Source organism: Panthera onca, chromosome F2, assembly GCF_046562875.1.
Source record: "Panthera onca isolate mPanOnc1 chromosome F2, mPanOnc1 haplotype 2, whole genome shotgun sequence".
Classification (NCBI taxonomy): Eukaryota; Metazoa; Chordata; class Mammalia; order Carnivora; family Felidae; genus Panthera; species Panthera onca.
The window spans coordinates 75,653,295-75,668,889 of NC_138356.1; the positions used below are offsets into that span (position 1 = coordinate 75,653,295).

Below are 15,595 nucleotides of genomic sequence, written 5' to 3' on the forward strand. Positions count from 1 at the left end.
ATTAGCTCATGAGCCACATGAGTCCTCGGTGGCTCCCGGAAGCCACGTTTTACCACCTGGCCTGACCTTCCTGGCAACAGTATCGAAGTGAATACTTTACTCAAAACAGGCTAATGATAATGCTGGTCCCCGGGAATTTGGATCTGAGTCTGCTCTTTTTGTTCTGTGCTCTCTGGTCTCATGAACAGAGGAGATAAAAACTCGGGAGTTGTTTGTGGCCTAAGAAGCAGGAAAATCGGTTTGCAGTGAGAATCATTCAGCAGACGTGCAGAGAGAAGCAGACGTTTAGACTTGCACGGTTCCACAAAGCCCGGTTTGGGCTCCTACCAGAGGCCCGGCTTTATCCCTCCTTTGGGACCCATTACATATCCCTGAAAGTTAGTAACAGACATTCCTACTTGGTTAAACCAGTTGAAGTCAGTCTCTTTTCTCGCAACCAGGAATCCTAATTCATGCATCGCCCACGTAAGCGGGGATTCAAAACAGTCTCTCACACGGAAGGAAGCCCGGGTTCATATCTACCACACGTAACGTCTTACACTCCCTCCCCTGACACTCTCCCTGCAAACCCTGTTGTTACATCCAAGCCAAACGAAATGACTACACGTTATTTGAACCCTCTCAACATACACCTGCCATTGCAAACACTGATCCCTCTGCCTCAAAGTCCCTTCCCTCGTGAACACGTACACTCGTATTCATCACGAAAGACTCAAAAGCATTGCCAAGCCTCCAACACGGGTCTTGTGTCTCCCACTCGGGTCCCCGGGCCAGCACCCCTGGCTTTTCCATTATGCAGGCTGCCTCCAGGTTATGAGTCCCCCTTCTGTGCACACTGTATTCTGACTGTCCACCTGTAAGTGCCCCCCACCACACTCAGCAGCAGGAACCACGTCTCCAATCTCAACATCTCTACTCTCTGTCAGAGAGCCTCGCACTGAGCCGGAACACAAAGTTTTTTGTGTAAATAAACCATTCAAATTAATGTGTTTTGCTCTACACCTCTCTTCCAGTACCAGGAAAGACGGTTGGAGCCTGTCACCGCGGGGGACAACCTGACTGGAAATCAGAAGATGCAAACTGGGTTTATTTGGATAAATCTCATACCTTTGTGGGATAATGGGATCGGGAACAATGTCGGAGAGTAGCTGGAAGCGTGGTCTTTGCTGCTGGGTAGACTCCCTCCTACCTGGTCTGCCTGTATCTTTGGTGCTGTGACCCCTCTCTCTCTGCACAGCAGCCAGAGCGATCTTTCTAGAAAATACAAATCGGATTATGACACCATTCAGCTTTAAACCCTTTGATAGCTTTCCATTGCTTACAGAACACAACCCAAACACCTTAGCAAAATGTGGCCCCAGGGCACCTATCCCCTCACTCACTCTGTTCTAAAAATAGCTACTTTCCTTCCACCCCAAGTGGCTAAATATGTACCTGCCTTGGGGCCATGGCCTTGTTTTCCCCCTTGACCCACATTTTCAAACGGCCAAATCTCATCTCAAATATCACGTCTTCAAAAACCGCACCCTGTTGTCTCAGCAGATGATAGCCAGCCGCCTTCCCCACCACTTTCTACATCACCCCCTCTTCCGTTGGCTTCACACCTGTCACCACCATAGCTATCATCAACATTTGTTGGCTTGGACCTCTACTCTCTCTCTTCTTTATACAATGTAAACCTGTGGCTGGCAGAGAGGACCTCTGCCTTGTTCACTGCTGTACTCTAGGACCCAGGAGAATGTCTGCCATATGTCGTGGACCCTCAAAACATGCACGTGAATGACCGAATTAGGTAGGAATTCAAGTGTGGGCTGTCCTTTACTATTTGGATGACCTTGGGGGAGGGATCACACATTTTCTCGAGTCTCAGTTTTCTCATCTATAAAAATTAAGAACCTTAGTAAAAACAATGCCGTCTAACTTCAAAATGGCATGGTTCCACGATGGTGGGCCTTTGACGGCTTTTAGAATGAGGGAACTTGCCCTGGGAGAACCTTTTAATGACACTTCCTTAATGCAAACACTAAAATTACACATGTCTGATGTCAAGGCTGGTCAGCACAAACCAAACCGAGTACATTTCCTCTGAGCCGAGATGACACCCAATCGTTGACTTTATAACCGTCTCAGGGGCTTTCAAGAGCATTCATCCTGTCCATTTTACAGCCTGGAGATTGCATCATAAAATTCATGTATCCATAAGATCTTCCCTTGCATTTATCTCTGTCCTCCAACCTGTGTAGAGAGGGGCTGTCTGGGTGTATCTAACATTTAGCAATGGCCTCGGCTCTTGGCCCCACAGCCCTGGCTCAGCAGCTCTCGGAAGCAGAGAGGGTAAAAGTGCAAGCCCACCTGAGAACACCGTTCATCCTCTGCCCTCCTTCCCAGGCAGGCAATTACACTCTCAAAGAAAATGGCTGTCAGAGCCACAATTCTCCCAGCATTTAGCAGAGGCAATATTTAAAAAGATTAATGGACCGCAGCTAAGACCGCTTCTCCTCTTACTGTATGTATTTCTTCATGCAATTTACTCAACCTCTTTCCCTCTGGTTTAGCTAATTCTATGTTACAAATTATTTTTTCCTATAATATTTTGAAATGATCTCCCCGCTGCCTTCGTGACCATACCAGTGCTATTGAGACGTCTAATGCCGAGGTGATTTTTATTCCTGAGTGATCTGTCTTCTCTCTCTACAAACTTTTCAAGGAGGAGAGCCTGGTGCTTAAGAACCGAGACTCCAGAGCAAGAGACTTCGGGCTTCGAGAACCCACTCCTCCACGTCCCGACTCTGAGATCTTGGACAAGTTGCTTAAACTCTCTGTACTTCCATTTCCTCATGTACAAATAGGGATGATGAGACTCCCCACATCTTAGATTTGTGAGAAGGGCGAAGGAAGCTCATCCATGTGAAGGCTTAGAACAGTGCCCACCAGATAAGAGTCCTGGGTAAATGTTATCTGCTTGGATAGCTGTAGTCTCCCTTTTTTCTTTGATAGAATTAAATTTTTCTCTAACATTTAAAGGTGTCTGTTTGTCCTTTTCCACCCTGTCTCCACTCTGTGAAGATCTTCAGTCAAGATCAATGTCATTAATTCTGGAAGACCCGAAGTCATTAGTTCTTCCACTAATGTCTCCTCTCCAATCACTCTTGCCTTTCCCTCGGGGACTTCTAGTAGAAGATCGTTGAATTTTCCTCAGCTCTGTATTCCTTCCTGATGCCTTCTGGGAGGGCTCCTCCAGCTGGTTTCCAGCTATTTCATTCTGGACTCTATGCAGGCTATCGTGCAGCCCATCGTTGTGTTCTTTATTTTAAAACATTTTCCTCACCATGCATTTCAACTGGATTCTGTTTTATTAACTTCTTGCTCCTGCTTCCTGTTACCAATATCCTCTCTTATCTCTGTGGGGAAAATTATTATCCTTATTTTGAATTTATGACCTGTCTAGACCATTAATTTTTATTCTTAGAGTAGAGCTGAATCTCATATTCTTGCCTTTCTTTTATAGTGACTGTGTCCCTCAGGTGCACGGTTAGTTCTCCCTATGACATTATTTCCCCCGGGAGAGTATCAGGCGTGAGTTCATGCTGCTCGGAGTAAGGATGTGTTAGGTTAGGTAACACCACCTGCTGTTAACAGGGAACTACATGATTTCAGTGTGGTTACAGAATTTTATTCCTCACCACCATTTGTTTCATCCTATTGTTGTGTCTCCTAGTGATGGAATCCCTCTCCTTGGAGACTAAGATTTCCAGACCATCCAGTATTTTAGAAATGGAAAGCAAAAAGTCTGCGGTAGCTTATTAAAGAGATACCACCCTCAAGTTCACTGCCTAGTTTCTGGATCTGTGTATTCTGGCTATGGACAAGACAGGATCATATAATTCTCTCTGTTTCAAAATATATATATTTCATCCTATAATAGAGAACCCCAACTTTTCAAAGTGTTGTCTCCTAACTAAATACATCTTCAGTAAGCCGTTCCACATTTCAGTGAGATTGGACACTTGTGACTGATGAAGGATACAGTGATGCCTCATCATTCCATAGGCACGAGCTCATTGTTGCACTGGCTTTGCTGTGAAATGTGTTCCTTGATCAAAAATAGTGCTGTGCAGAATGGCATGATGGAGGGTAAGGCACACCTATATTTAGAATATGTGTCTATCCTAATAAGGAGAGATCTGTGTCCCCTTCATGGCAGAAGAGGTCCAATGTTATCTGCATACCGCTGGTGGCTGGCTGGTCCCCCAGGGAACGGTGCGATGCCGGGAGTTTACCATCACTCTCCACATTTGGAAAATCAGGCACTTAAGCTGTAGTGTTAGCTCGGTCAGTCTCGGTAATACCGGGCCCACACTTCTGAGCCCACAGATGGAGGGAAGGAAGATAATGTGGTGGGAGTTGATGTTAAGGGAATCTGAGCCATCTGCTCAAGAAACTTATTGGCCCCTTGCAAACTTGCCCAAGCTCAGTCTCTCACATAACAATTCCGCTGGATGAGAGACTGCTGCTGGGCATTCCCGACCTACGGCTAGGCGGCTTGGAAACACTCAATTTATAATAGAAATCTCGCCCCACTCACTCCCCTGATTACCTCAGGATTACACACGCTGTGCCTGCCAAGGCCCAGGAGCAAAGCATAGTACTTCTTTGTGAAGAGGGGGCGCATCTGCTCCAAAGTCTTAGAAGTCTGTTCTATGTCCTCTGCTGATGCTGTCCAGAGGCTTCATACAGTCTCCCCACTTCCACAGACACTTTGGGTACCACTGGGTCTGCTGGATCATGAGATCCAAGTGGTAGAGACACTTGTGCTGCAGCCCGCACTCACCGCAGAGCCTTCTCCTGCTCTGGCGCCCAACTCAACAGGCAGCGTTCAGACGACTGTGGACAGGTGTTGTAGCAACACACGCGAATGTGTTAGAAAAGTCCAAAGGACCTACCGTGAATTGTGCGGCATCCTGCTTTTCTCCTGGTACGTAGTATGAGATCCAGAAACATGTCTTTCACCTTGGAGGGGCTATCTCAACATTCTCAAGACCAATAAACACTCAGAAAATTCTCTGAGGTGAGAGGACTTTGATTTTTACAGGCTTTACCTTCTACCTTTTCATTTACTCATGCCTCCCTACATCAAAGTCGCTACTTCTAGCCAAACAGCTTCAGTCATCACAATGCCATCAACGCGGCAAACCAGCATTGTGTCGTGTGGAATGTCAAGATCATCAAAAGCTCTGTGTATCGTTTTACGGCAAAGTTCAAGAGAGCTGACGTAGCCCTGTGGCAAACCTGTGATGGAGTGCCGTTGGCCCTGACAGGGAAAAGCAAGCGGCTTCTGGCGGTCCTTGCAGATAGAGATGAGAAAAAGGCATCAGCCAGGTCAGCGGCTGTGTACCAAGTGCAAGAGACCCTGCTGATTTTACTCCAGTATAGACACGACATCTGCACGAGCAACCGCCATTAGAACCCAACCTGCCCGGAGCGCCTGGGTGGCTTGGTTGGTTAAGCGTCCGACTTCAGCTCAGGTCATGATCTCACAGTCCGAGAGTTCGAGCCCCGCGTCGGGCTCTGTGCTGACAGCTCAGAGCCTGGAGCCTGTTTCAGATTCTGTGTCTCCCTCTCTCTCTGCCCCTCCCCTGTTCATGCTCTGTCTCTCTCTGTCTCAAAAAATAAATAAACGTTAAAAAAAAATTAAAAAAAAAAAAAAAAAAAAGAACCCAACCTGCCCAAGCTTATGCTAGTTCAGTCATTCTCCAATAACCATCTGACTCTGGTAGAGGTCATCCTGGTGAGTTAAATGAGGCAGTGATAGATCTCGCCACCTGTGTGCCTTTCAAGACTTTGATGGTGATATTAAGCTCTGAAACCCCCCCCCCCCCATGGATGGAGTCTGTATCTAGTTTATAATCTTGGTAAGTAGGGACCTCAACCAAGGGACCTCAACTCAAGTTAGGGTGTTGAATATTAGATATAGGGTTGTTCTTTTCTTTTACGTAGACCCTGCAGTCCTCTCCTATCCTATGCATCTCTTTCATTCCGAGATTCCTAGGAACACTACGATCAGGTGACCACAGCCAAAGGCACCTGCAGGCCACAGCTCCCTGATCACCAACATACCCCTGCAGCCCTTTCTGGTGAATACACCCGTGAAGCACTGCCACTTGCCCTCCACTCCACCCGGTTCCTGTCATCCCTAATGAAATCAAAGAGCCCATCTCGACAGGTGTTCCCTCTTGCCGCACCTGGCCTACTAAGAAGAGAAATCAGAGCTTTTTGAGGATGCAGACGCTTCCCTCACTGGCATGCTTCTCAGCACCTTACTTAAGAGTGTCTTGGTGCCACAACTGTTGTGCAACGTAGCTGGAGGTGAGTGTGCCCATCATACGTGGCACCTCTACTCCAACACCTCTTTCTCTCCGATCTTTCGGATCATCTCCTCCGCATCATGCCAGGGAAATGCTTCCATGCCAACCTCATTAAATATAGTCCACGAGTAAATCTAAGTTCCACTCACTCTGCCAGCTGTCAGAACCGTCTCCAGCTCCATGAGGTAATCCGTTAAATCCTTAGCCTTAGCAAGTGCACCATGTCAATGAATTCAGCCTGATACAGTGTCATAATCTGTTTTCCTTGGTCTCACATCCTGAGAATCCACTCCCACACATGGCACTCAGATTTCTAATATATATTAGCAATATCTTAGAATTCGCTTTGTGTGTAAGTTATTTCATCCTGGCCCACAGTGTTCACTTGTCCATGGAGCACAGTTTAACCTTATTTTGTGTCTAGCAACAACAGGAATGGCTGTTTTGGGTTTTGGAGGAGAATTGGCATCTGCCCCAGGGGAGGTCATCGCGGAATTTTCAAGCAAAGAATGCTAATCTCTTCAGACACCAGAGATCAAGCGACTTCTAATGGCAAGGATAAATTAGGTTCACTAGGATTTCAGTATGTCCCTCTTCCAAATTCAGGATCCTATTCTTTCCCAATCAGCCTTCACATGAGAAGCTTAATGAGACTGATATGATTGATGGACTAAATGTCCTGGTGGAGTCGAGGAACTATTGGGGAAGAAATGTCAAAGTGGAATGATGGGGTGGGTGCCTGGGTGGCTCAGTCAGTTGAGCGTCCTGCTTCGGCTCAGGTCATGATCTCACGGGTTGTGAGTTCAAGCCCCACAGGCAGGCTCTCTGCCATCAGTGCAGAACCCACTTCGGATCTTTTATCCCCCCCCCCAACCCCTATCCCCCCACAAAAAAAATAAATAAACATTTAAGAAAAATTTAAAGTAGAATGATGGGGGTAGAGGTTGAAGAAAACCAACTATTGCTTAAATCCAATCCAAATCCAAGGCAAGAACTCTGAATGGTCACTTGGGGTGGATGCCACCCCTAGGGCCATCAAAAATGGAGAAAGCGTGAACAGAGGGTGTTATCCCATGCTGCAGTACGCTTCACATTTGGTTCATTTCCCGGCTTCACATCTTTTCTTGCTTTAGGACCTCAGGCAGGTTGTTTAACCTCTGGGTCTCTATTTACTCAGAAGTAAAATGGAGAAAATAATAGCATCTGCCTCACAGGATTGTGGCGATTGAATCCATTTACACACACAGGACACTAAATCTGTTGGCTAAACTGCACAAGCATGGCTTATCCACCTGTAGCCATATTGTGGTGTGAGTGAGAGAAACTGTTCCCATCAGACAAGGATGAGTATTTTCAAGGGCAACTGTGGGAAAGGATGTATCCATTGAGCCCAACTTCTAAGAAATGAAGAAACAGAATCCAAGAGATTTAGCGGCAATGCGTAAAGATTCAGGTCTGGGTTCCTTTCTGAGTGGCCACTTAGATTCATCCCCTTTCTCCATGTATCATTTATGCGGTAGTTAGAAGAGTCAAGAATATCCAAATCCCAGAAGCTCATGAGAAACAGGCAATATTGGAACTCTGTGTCTACTCTTTATGAACAGTCTCATGGTCAAAACCCTCAGAAAATATTGATCTCCCCAAGTTTGAGTTTAAATTTTACTGCCTTGCCTACGAAAGCAAGTGACCGGGCTTGTGAATAAAGCAGGCCACCTGCCCCACATCCATGCTTTCATGGTGTTTCCTATGCCACCTTAGACCTGGTAATGCTCAGAAAACAGTAACAGCTTTGTTGTTCAACGGACTGTGCAAAGAAAGCCCATGGTCAAAGGAATGGAGATATATGAGGATTTGGGCAGATTGTGTGAGGACTTTATTCAAAGCTGGTGCTGGGTAGTGGTGACAAGAGCATCCAGGCCAGAACAGAGAATGCCTCTAGGACCAGAGGGCACCAGAACTGCCCGGACACTGGAGCAAAGCCGCCCGTGGAGCTGACTGGTAACACGTGGACAGAGCTGAAGTCTCATGTGCATACATGGACCTTTTACCTCTTCCAGACTTGGACTTAAAGAGTCCTGTGGGTCATGAGACTGACAGGCTCAAACGTCCATTCTTCCGCTTTCTAATTTTGTGGCCAAGTAATAGAACGGTGCCACGACTCTGTTTCTTCATCATAGAGTAGGGTACGCTGTGAACATCATAAATCAAGCACCTGCCGTAAGCCAGCTGCTGTTCAAGATGAGCCCCGCAGGGCCCCCAACCTCCAGAAGTTCACAGGGGCCCAGAGCAGCAGACATACAGTTACAATAAGGTGACTGAACTGCGGGAGAGGTAGACGTGGCCGCTTCATAAGTGTGGGGGTCACGGATGGCTTCTTCGTAATCCTGCATCGCAATCTCTTTTTCACATTGATCTCTCAGCCTGAAATCAATTGCTAACTCAAGCTTTCAATAATCACAGCACAATGCTATTAGAGCAGCTATTTTAGGGAAACATGATCAACCCAGTATCTCGCCCACATGCCCTTTCTTTTGTGCTTCACACAGAGGACTCTGGCCAGCAGGCAAAGGATTGGGTTCCCTTCCCTCTGCATCCCAAGGGCATCCTTCTGACCTCAGCTTTGGTCATATACTGCACAACCAAAGTGGGCTGGAGCCTATGTCCAGGGAAAGTTAAGAGAGAACAGGGATCCGGCAGGACCAGACCAGGAGAAACTGGTCCAGCTGTGGGGATGGTCCCAAGGTAGAAGGGTCACTGATAAGGGCCATAGAGTGTTTGAGGGGTCTCGGTGAATGGAAAGTTGGTATGGCCTAGGACTGTGCTATGTCCAGACATACCCGGCCTTGGAAAGGATCAGAGACAGGCCAAGTCACAGCAAGGCAACCGGCTATGCACTGAAGGATCAGAGACGACTATAGGCCAGACCATAGGCCTGGTAGAAATTGCCAATCCAGAACTGGAGAAAATGCATGTTTTGCAAAGGCTCTGGTGCCATGATGTCAAAGTCTACAGGCCTAGTGGGGACACAAAGCATAGAGTAGTTACCTCTGCCTGTGGTAGGGGTGAGGAAGCATGGACTTGGGGGCAGGGCCTCCCGTCTAGCAAAGACTTCCTCTGACCTCTTCACACCTATTTGGTGCAGTGATTCAGAGCACAGGCTTCACCACCAAGTGGCTGTGTATTTACACCCCCAACATTTCCCCAAATATCCTTGACGAGGAGCCAGCCCTTCAGGACGTGACACCCATTAACATCCTATAGAACCAATGCTCCAAGGGAGAGCCTTGGAGAACATGGCTTTTTAGCATTTCCACACAATTTAGGTCCTGATAAACATGAACTTGCATTGATTACTACTGGACTTCAATTAATCAAGCATGGCTTAATTGAGGAGTACCCACTCCTAAGAAGAAGAAAACTATGAATGTAACAGAAGCTGTACATTAGCTTATTTCCCTTATGTTGTGCACATGACGATACCACTACATACACTGTTCTGCCCCAAACCCCCTTCCCAGCCCATGGTCTATCATCCTAAACCCTACTCAGCCCGTAAAGTTCACCCCAAAGGACCTCTTCAAGTGGTGACATACTTGCCCCTGCCTTCACACTGCACCCTGAGCACCATTAGGTGTCTTCTACTCCTGCAGGGTAAAGCTCAAATTCCCCGCGGGGGCACATGGGCCCCTTACGACCCCGGCCTGTGTACCCACCATGGGGGCTCTGTTCGGTCTGACCCAGGTACTCCGTGGTCAGTTTTCTCAGATTTCCACATCCGGGTGCGTGAGGTCTCTGCCTCACCCACCTTGGCCCACCTTCTCCCCCTTCAAAGCTCAGCTGGGTGGTCAGCCCTCCACCGGTCCGCCACAGAGCCCAGTGTGCTCCAGCTGGCGCCCACACGATGCTCTCTCTGACCCACCTGGGACCTCCCGAGAGGAGCCCCATGAGCTCTCTCACAGGGGTGGACCTTCTCCTGCTCCTCCCCACGCAGGGGCACACCTGCACCTGCCGAGCCAGTGCACATGCTCAATAGGAAATCACTCAGAGGTGACGGGGTAAGATCTTGGACTTGCCATGGAAATGATCTGGATCCAGAACCTAGTTGTGTCACTTGCTCTCCGGGTAACCTCTGACCTATGACTAAGCTTCTCAGAGGCAGAGAGAGGTACCTACGCTCAGGCCCTTCGGAGATCATTTTAGAAACAAAATGATCCAGAAACGAGAGCCAAGAAGAGGACAACAGCAATGCCTAATTCATCTTTGTTTCCCTAACATAGCAAGTGCAGGGCCCCCGTAACTATTTGTTGAAAGAATTAATGAATAAATTAATTAATAGACAAACAAAAATGGATTCCACCGAGCCTGGAGGTTCTCTTTCAAAGGCAAGTTTTAAATGCTCCCTTGGTCTTGTACAGAGAGCTCCGCCCTGAAAAGCTCTAACTTTGTATCAATTTAACCTTCCCTTGGAGACAGGGTATCACAGCACAAGCCCAGAATCTGCTCTGTCTGACATTTCTGTTGCAAACTTAGAGCCAACTGAGGCTTTCTCTGCCTCACATGCAGGACTGTCAGGAACAAGCTCTAGTCTTAAGGTTTTGATAAAAGTGGAATCAAGCCGGACCACATCCTCCATGGCTTCCAACCTGGAAAGAGCTAAGAGGACCGGACCATCCGGGCTCTGAAGGCACACCTGGAGACAGGGGTAACAATACAGACCCAGGTTACACGAGCCCACCCCCTGAGGCAGCCACTCTGGAGTGTTCCACACAAACATGAGCTCGCTGCATTGAGACAACTAAAAGGGTGAATTTATTTGGCTAAACTAGTGGGTGTGACACAAGATAAGCCAGGAGCCTAGATTTGAGGTTCCTGGGCTGGAACCCCAGCTTGGCTCCTAAGGGAGGAATCACCTAACCAATCTGGGCCTTAGTTCTCTCTTATCTGTAGAACAGGAATCACAGCATTGTGGAAAGAGGAGCATTAAATAGGGTGGTATCCAGAAAGGAGCAGCCTGGCTGGCCACTGTCCCACCAGCTCGTGGCCAATGCCTGACAGAGCCAGCCTGGCCGGAATAAAGCCCACGGGCTTTGGGAGAGCCATGGTGCCATACAGCCATCTGAAAAGCACCAGAATATGGCAGAAGCCTGCATATTTTCCCAGAAGGCTCTGCCAGTGGAGACCAATGGGCTCATATCAGCCAGCACCAGAACATAATAACGTGCGAGAACTGTCCCTGAGAACTTTGGGGCCTCTCAGAAATAACCCGAGGGCTTCCTTACGTGTTAGGAGGCAGTGATGAACCAGCCGAAGGTGAGGGAAATATCCTCGATGTGAAGGCAGCGACGTGAAGCGGGGAGAAGTTAATGTCCCATAAGCAAATGATCACACTAAAGCAGGGCCACCCCCAAGACCTTCTAGAGTTCAAGTGATGGGTGATGTTCTCCAAGTGCAGCTCGGTAGGGCATAATGGGGACACTTTCAAGTCCCCTATGAAGTTGAAATGTGATTTCTCCACATCTAATCCCTACTTAATGCTCCATGAACCATTTATTGATTTTCGTTTTAAGGAATCCAAAGCCCACAACTGTGTCTGTGACCAACATGTAATCAGTAAAAGTTCCTTGAGTTGAATTACAATACAATGTATAATTTTATTGCCTCGGGGATGTCATGCAAAAGGGCTTTGGAAAACACTTTGGTGTAATTAGCCAAAGGGATCAGATGTCTGTGGAAACTACCAAACATTACTGCCAAAATGAGGCAGTTGCTTCTGGAACCCACGTTTCAAAGCCATTTCACAACTGTTTCCTGATTCCATCATCTCATACTAACTTATTGAATGAGGAAAAACAGGGATTATTCAGTGCATCACACAGATGAGAAAATTGAGGTGCATATGGGATAAATGCCCAAGGTCCCCCAGCTGGTGAGTGACAAAATCCCCTTGTTGGTTGCCAACCTCCTCCAGAGTTTCCCGGGTATGATCAGATTCCGGACCCCTATACACAGAGGGCAGGGAGAGATGAAGAAAGAGGAGGGCCACTCCGGATGGGTAGGTGGCAGGCTGGATAAGCAAGGGAACCTACCCACGGGGCTTGTCTTAGGCACCGACAGGCAAGGAGATCTCTACACCTGCCCACCAAGTCTTAACGTTTATCGGGGTTCAGTCAGGATTATCATCTAGATGGTCTCAGCATCACATCACTGTCTCAAGGCTGGGTCCTTGGGACAGCTTTCGGGAGTGGGAAGGCAAGCAGAATGTACATTCCAAGGACAGGGAAAGGGAGTGAGGGGTCTTTGATCACCCGGGTCCAGCTCAGGGGTCAACCGGCATTCATACCCTTTCAATGACCTCCCCCAACACCACTGTGACATAGCACATGCAGCTTCCTTGATAATGACATAGAGGAAATGCATTAAGCTCATCATTTGGGCCGGGCATTGGGGCAAGCACTCCATACCTTTGCTATCTGTCTCAGTCAGCTTGGGCTGCTATAATAAAATATCATCAAGTGGGTGGCTTACAAACAACAATTTGTTTCTCACAGTCATGGAGGGGTGGGAGGTCCAAGATCAAAGCACTAACAGATACGGTGTCTGGTGAGGTCTGCTTCCTGCTTCAGAGACGGCCGTCTTCTCACTGTGTCATCATGTGGAGGAAGAGGCCAGGGAGCTTTCTGGGGTCTGTTTTATAAGGACTCTGATTTCATCATGAGGAATTTGCCCTCATGACCTAATCACCTCCCAAGGCTCCACCTCCAAATATCATCATATTAGGAGCCAGGATTTCAAGATGTGAATGGGGGGAGGGGGAGTACAAATATTCATAGTATCCATGCAGCCGTCACAACTACTCCAAGAGGCAGACATTATTAACCTACTTTTCAGATGAAAACACTGAGGGTCAAAGCGTTCTGTCACCTACCCAAGGTTACAGTGCTCTGGTAGACCCAGAGTTGGAAAAATCCAAAGGTTTTTGTGGAACACTTCACCTCGGTGAAGCTGAGGGGTGAAAAGCGGGGGTAGAGGGGGTCGCTGCCCAATCCAGACTGTTTTATCAGTGTGCATGTGGCCAAATGAATCAGTGAATGAGTAGATGGCTGTGTTCTGGCAGAGAATAGGGGCCTCAAATCACTGCTGACATATTCAATAATAACACAAGTAACTGAGAAACCTAAGCTCCAAAAGCCAGTGGAGTTAGGAATGAACAGAAATACCATTTTACCCGGGGCACCTGGGTGGCTCAGTCAGTTGAGCATCTGACTTCGACTCAGGTCATGATCTCGTGGTTCGTGGGTTCGGGCCCCACATCGGACTGTGCTGACAGCTCAGAGCCTGGAGCCTGCTTCGGATTCTGTGTCTCCCTCTCTCTCTGCCCCTCCCCTGCTCATGTTCTGTTTCTCTCTGTCTCAAAGAATGAAATAAACATTAAAGAAATTTTTTTAAAAAAAGAAATACCATTCTACCTGGACTGGGTGTGGAGCAGGAAAACCACTGCCCTGGGCACAAGCTTCAGTTTACTTTCCTATCATTTATTTTATGTTCAGGAAGTCACGTCCTTTTCTTAAAAACTGCCTGGGGGAACAAATACAATTAATTCCTTGATTAAAATCGTGAAACCAAGTGTCATCTGCAGTAAAGATGTAAAAAGGAGGAGGCAAAGTCTCAATGGGACCAGTAAAGTTCCCCCAGGCCACCTGAAGAAGCCACAGTGGAGGAAGCAGGTCCTGAAGAAAGGCCAGACCAAGCCTGGGCCAGACACCCAAACAGCTGGGACATGGGAGGCAGCTGTGATGGAGAGGAAAGAACAAGAAAGTTCTGGATGTTGATGACCCAGGTGCATGTTCGGTTCAACTCGTTACTAACTGTGACATTGGTGAGCCATTTCCCAAGCCTTGCTTTCTTCCTTTCTCACTTTATCTCTTTATTTCCTCTTTTGTTTTTTCTTTCTTTCAACAAATACTTGTCGAGTACTTACTATGGACAACATACTGGTAGAAAGTGGGTTAGAGCCGGGAGCAACATGGTCTATCCCCAAATGGGGAGGCACACAGGAAGGAACAATGACAGATGACAGCAACACGACATCTCTGATAAGTTCCACGAAGAAGGCCCCATGAGGGTGAATAGTCAGAGCATCTGATCCAGGCAGCAAGGTCAGGGAAGGTTTCTGTGAAGAAGCACAACAAAGCTGAGACATGAGACGCAGCAGGGGTGAAGCTGAGCAAGAGAGGGAGAAGGAGCACTCCGGGCAGAGAGGACAGCACGCGCAGAGGCCCCGTGGGGGGAGGAAGCATGATGCTCTCTTGGAATATCAAGAAGTCCAGTGCGTCTGACCCACAGAACATCAGTGGGAGCCACAGATGGGCAGATGGGGCTAGAGAGGTAGGCTGGGATGAGAGCAGACAGGATGCTGTAGAGACACATTAGTAATGTGAGGTTTTTTTAAGTTTATTTATTTACTGTGAGAGAAAGAGAGCACAAACAGGGAAGGAACAGAGAGAGAGGGAGAGAGAATTCCAAGCAGCTCCGCACTGTCAGCACAGAGCCTGATAATGGGACTCGAACTCACAAAACGTGAGATCATGACCTGAGCTGAAATCAAGAGTCTGATGCTCAACTGACTGAGCCACCCGGGCACCCCAATAATGTGAGTTTTTTTAATCCTAAAACTGAGAAAAGACTAAAACTCCAAATTCCAAAATGGTAGAAGGGCTGCAAAAGCAGGAAGATATGCCAGAGGGAGCGGGAAAAGACCCGTCGGCTGCGTATCTTAGAAAAGGCCGGCCAAAGTATACATCCTGGGATCGAGGGGCACATGCTGGGATGTGACACTCAAAGCTCTTGGTTAACATGCAGTCACGGTGACGGGCACGAGCTGACAGCAGGAAGTCCCTGCACTGGGTTTAAGAAACTGGGGACCCAGAGCTAGACAAGAAGCACAAGGAAGACACCTTTGCATACAGCACTCTGCCAGTAGAGCAGGAGCATAAGAGAAGAGAGAGAGTGCACACTCTGGATACACTCAGGCCAGGATGACAGGTGACTGTGTTGACCCTGTGTGGGGCTGCTTGTGGGGGAAAGGAACAAATAGGAGGCAAGGAAACTGAGTACTGATGGGATAGCGGTTTGTATGTTCAAATATGGAGTCCAGAGTGGGCAAGGAAGGACTTAAAGCCAGCAGTGGTCTGATAGCCTGGGGATAAATGGGTTGTTCCTTTAGGGAGTTT

General features: G+C 47.8%; 1 protein-coding gene across 1 annotated transcript in view; it reads right to left on the reverse strand.

Moving 5' to 3' along the window:
• Positions 1-1,136: 1,136 nt before the first annotated feature.
• Positions 1,137-15,595, reverse strand: part of ZFAT (zinc finger and AT-hook domain containing) — a 345,664-nt gene continuing 331,205 nt past the window's right edge. The window contains exon 17 of the mRNA XM_078441802.2: positions 1,137-1,254. Within this exon, the coding sequence (XP_078297928.2) occupies positions 1,186-1,254 (69 nt within the window). The 3' untranslated portion in view covers positions 1,137-1,185. The remainder of the gene's footprint in view (positions 1,255-15,595) is intronic.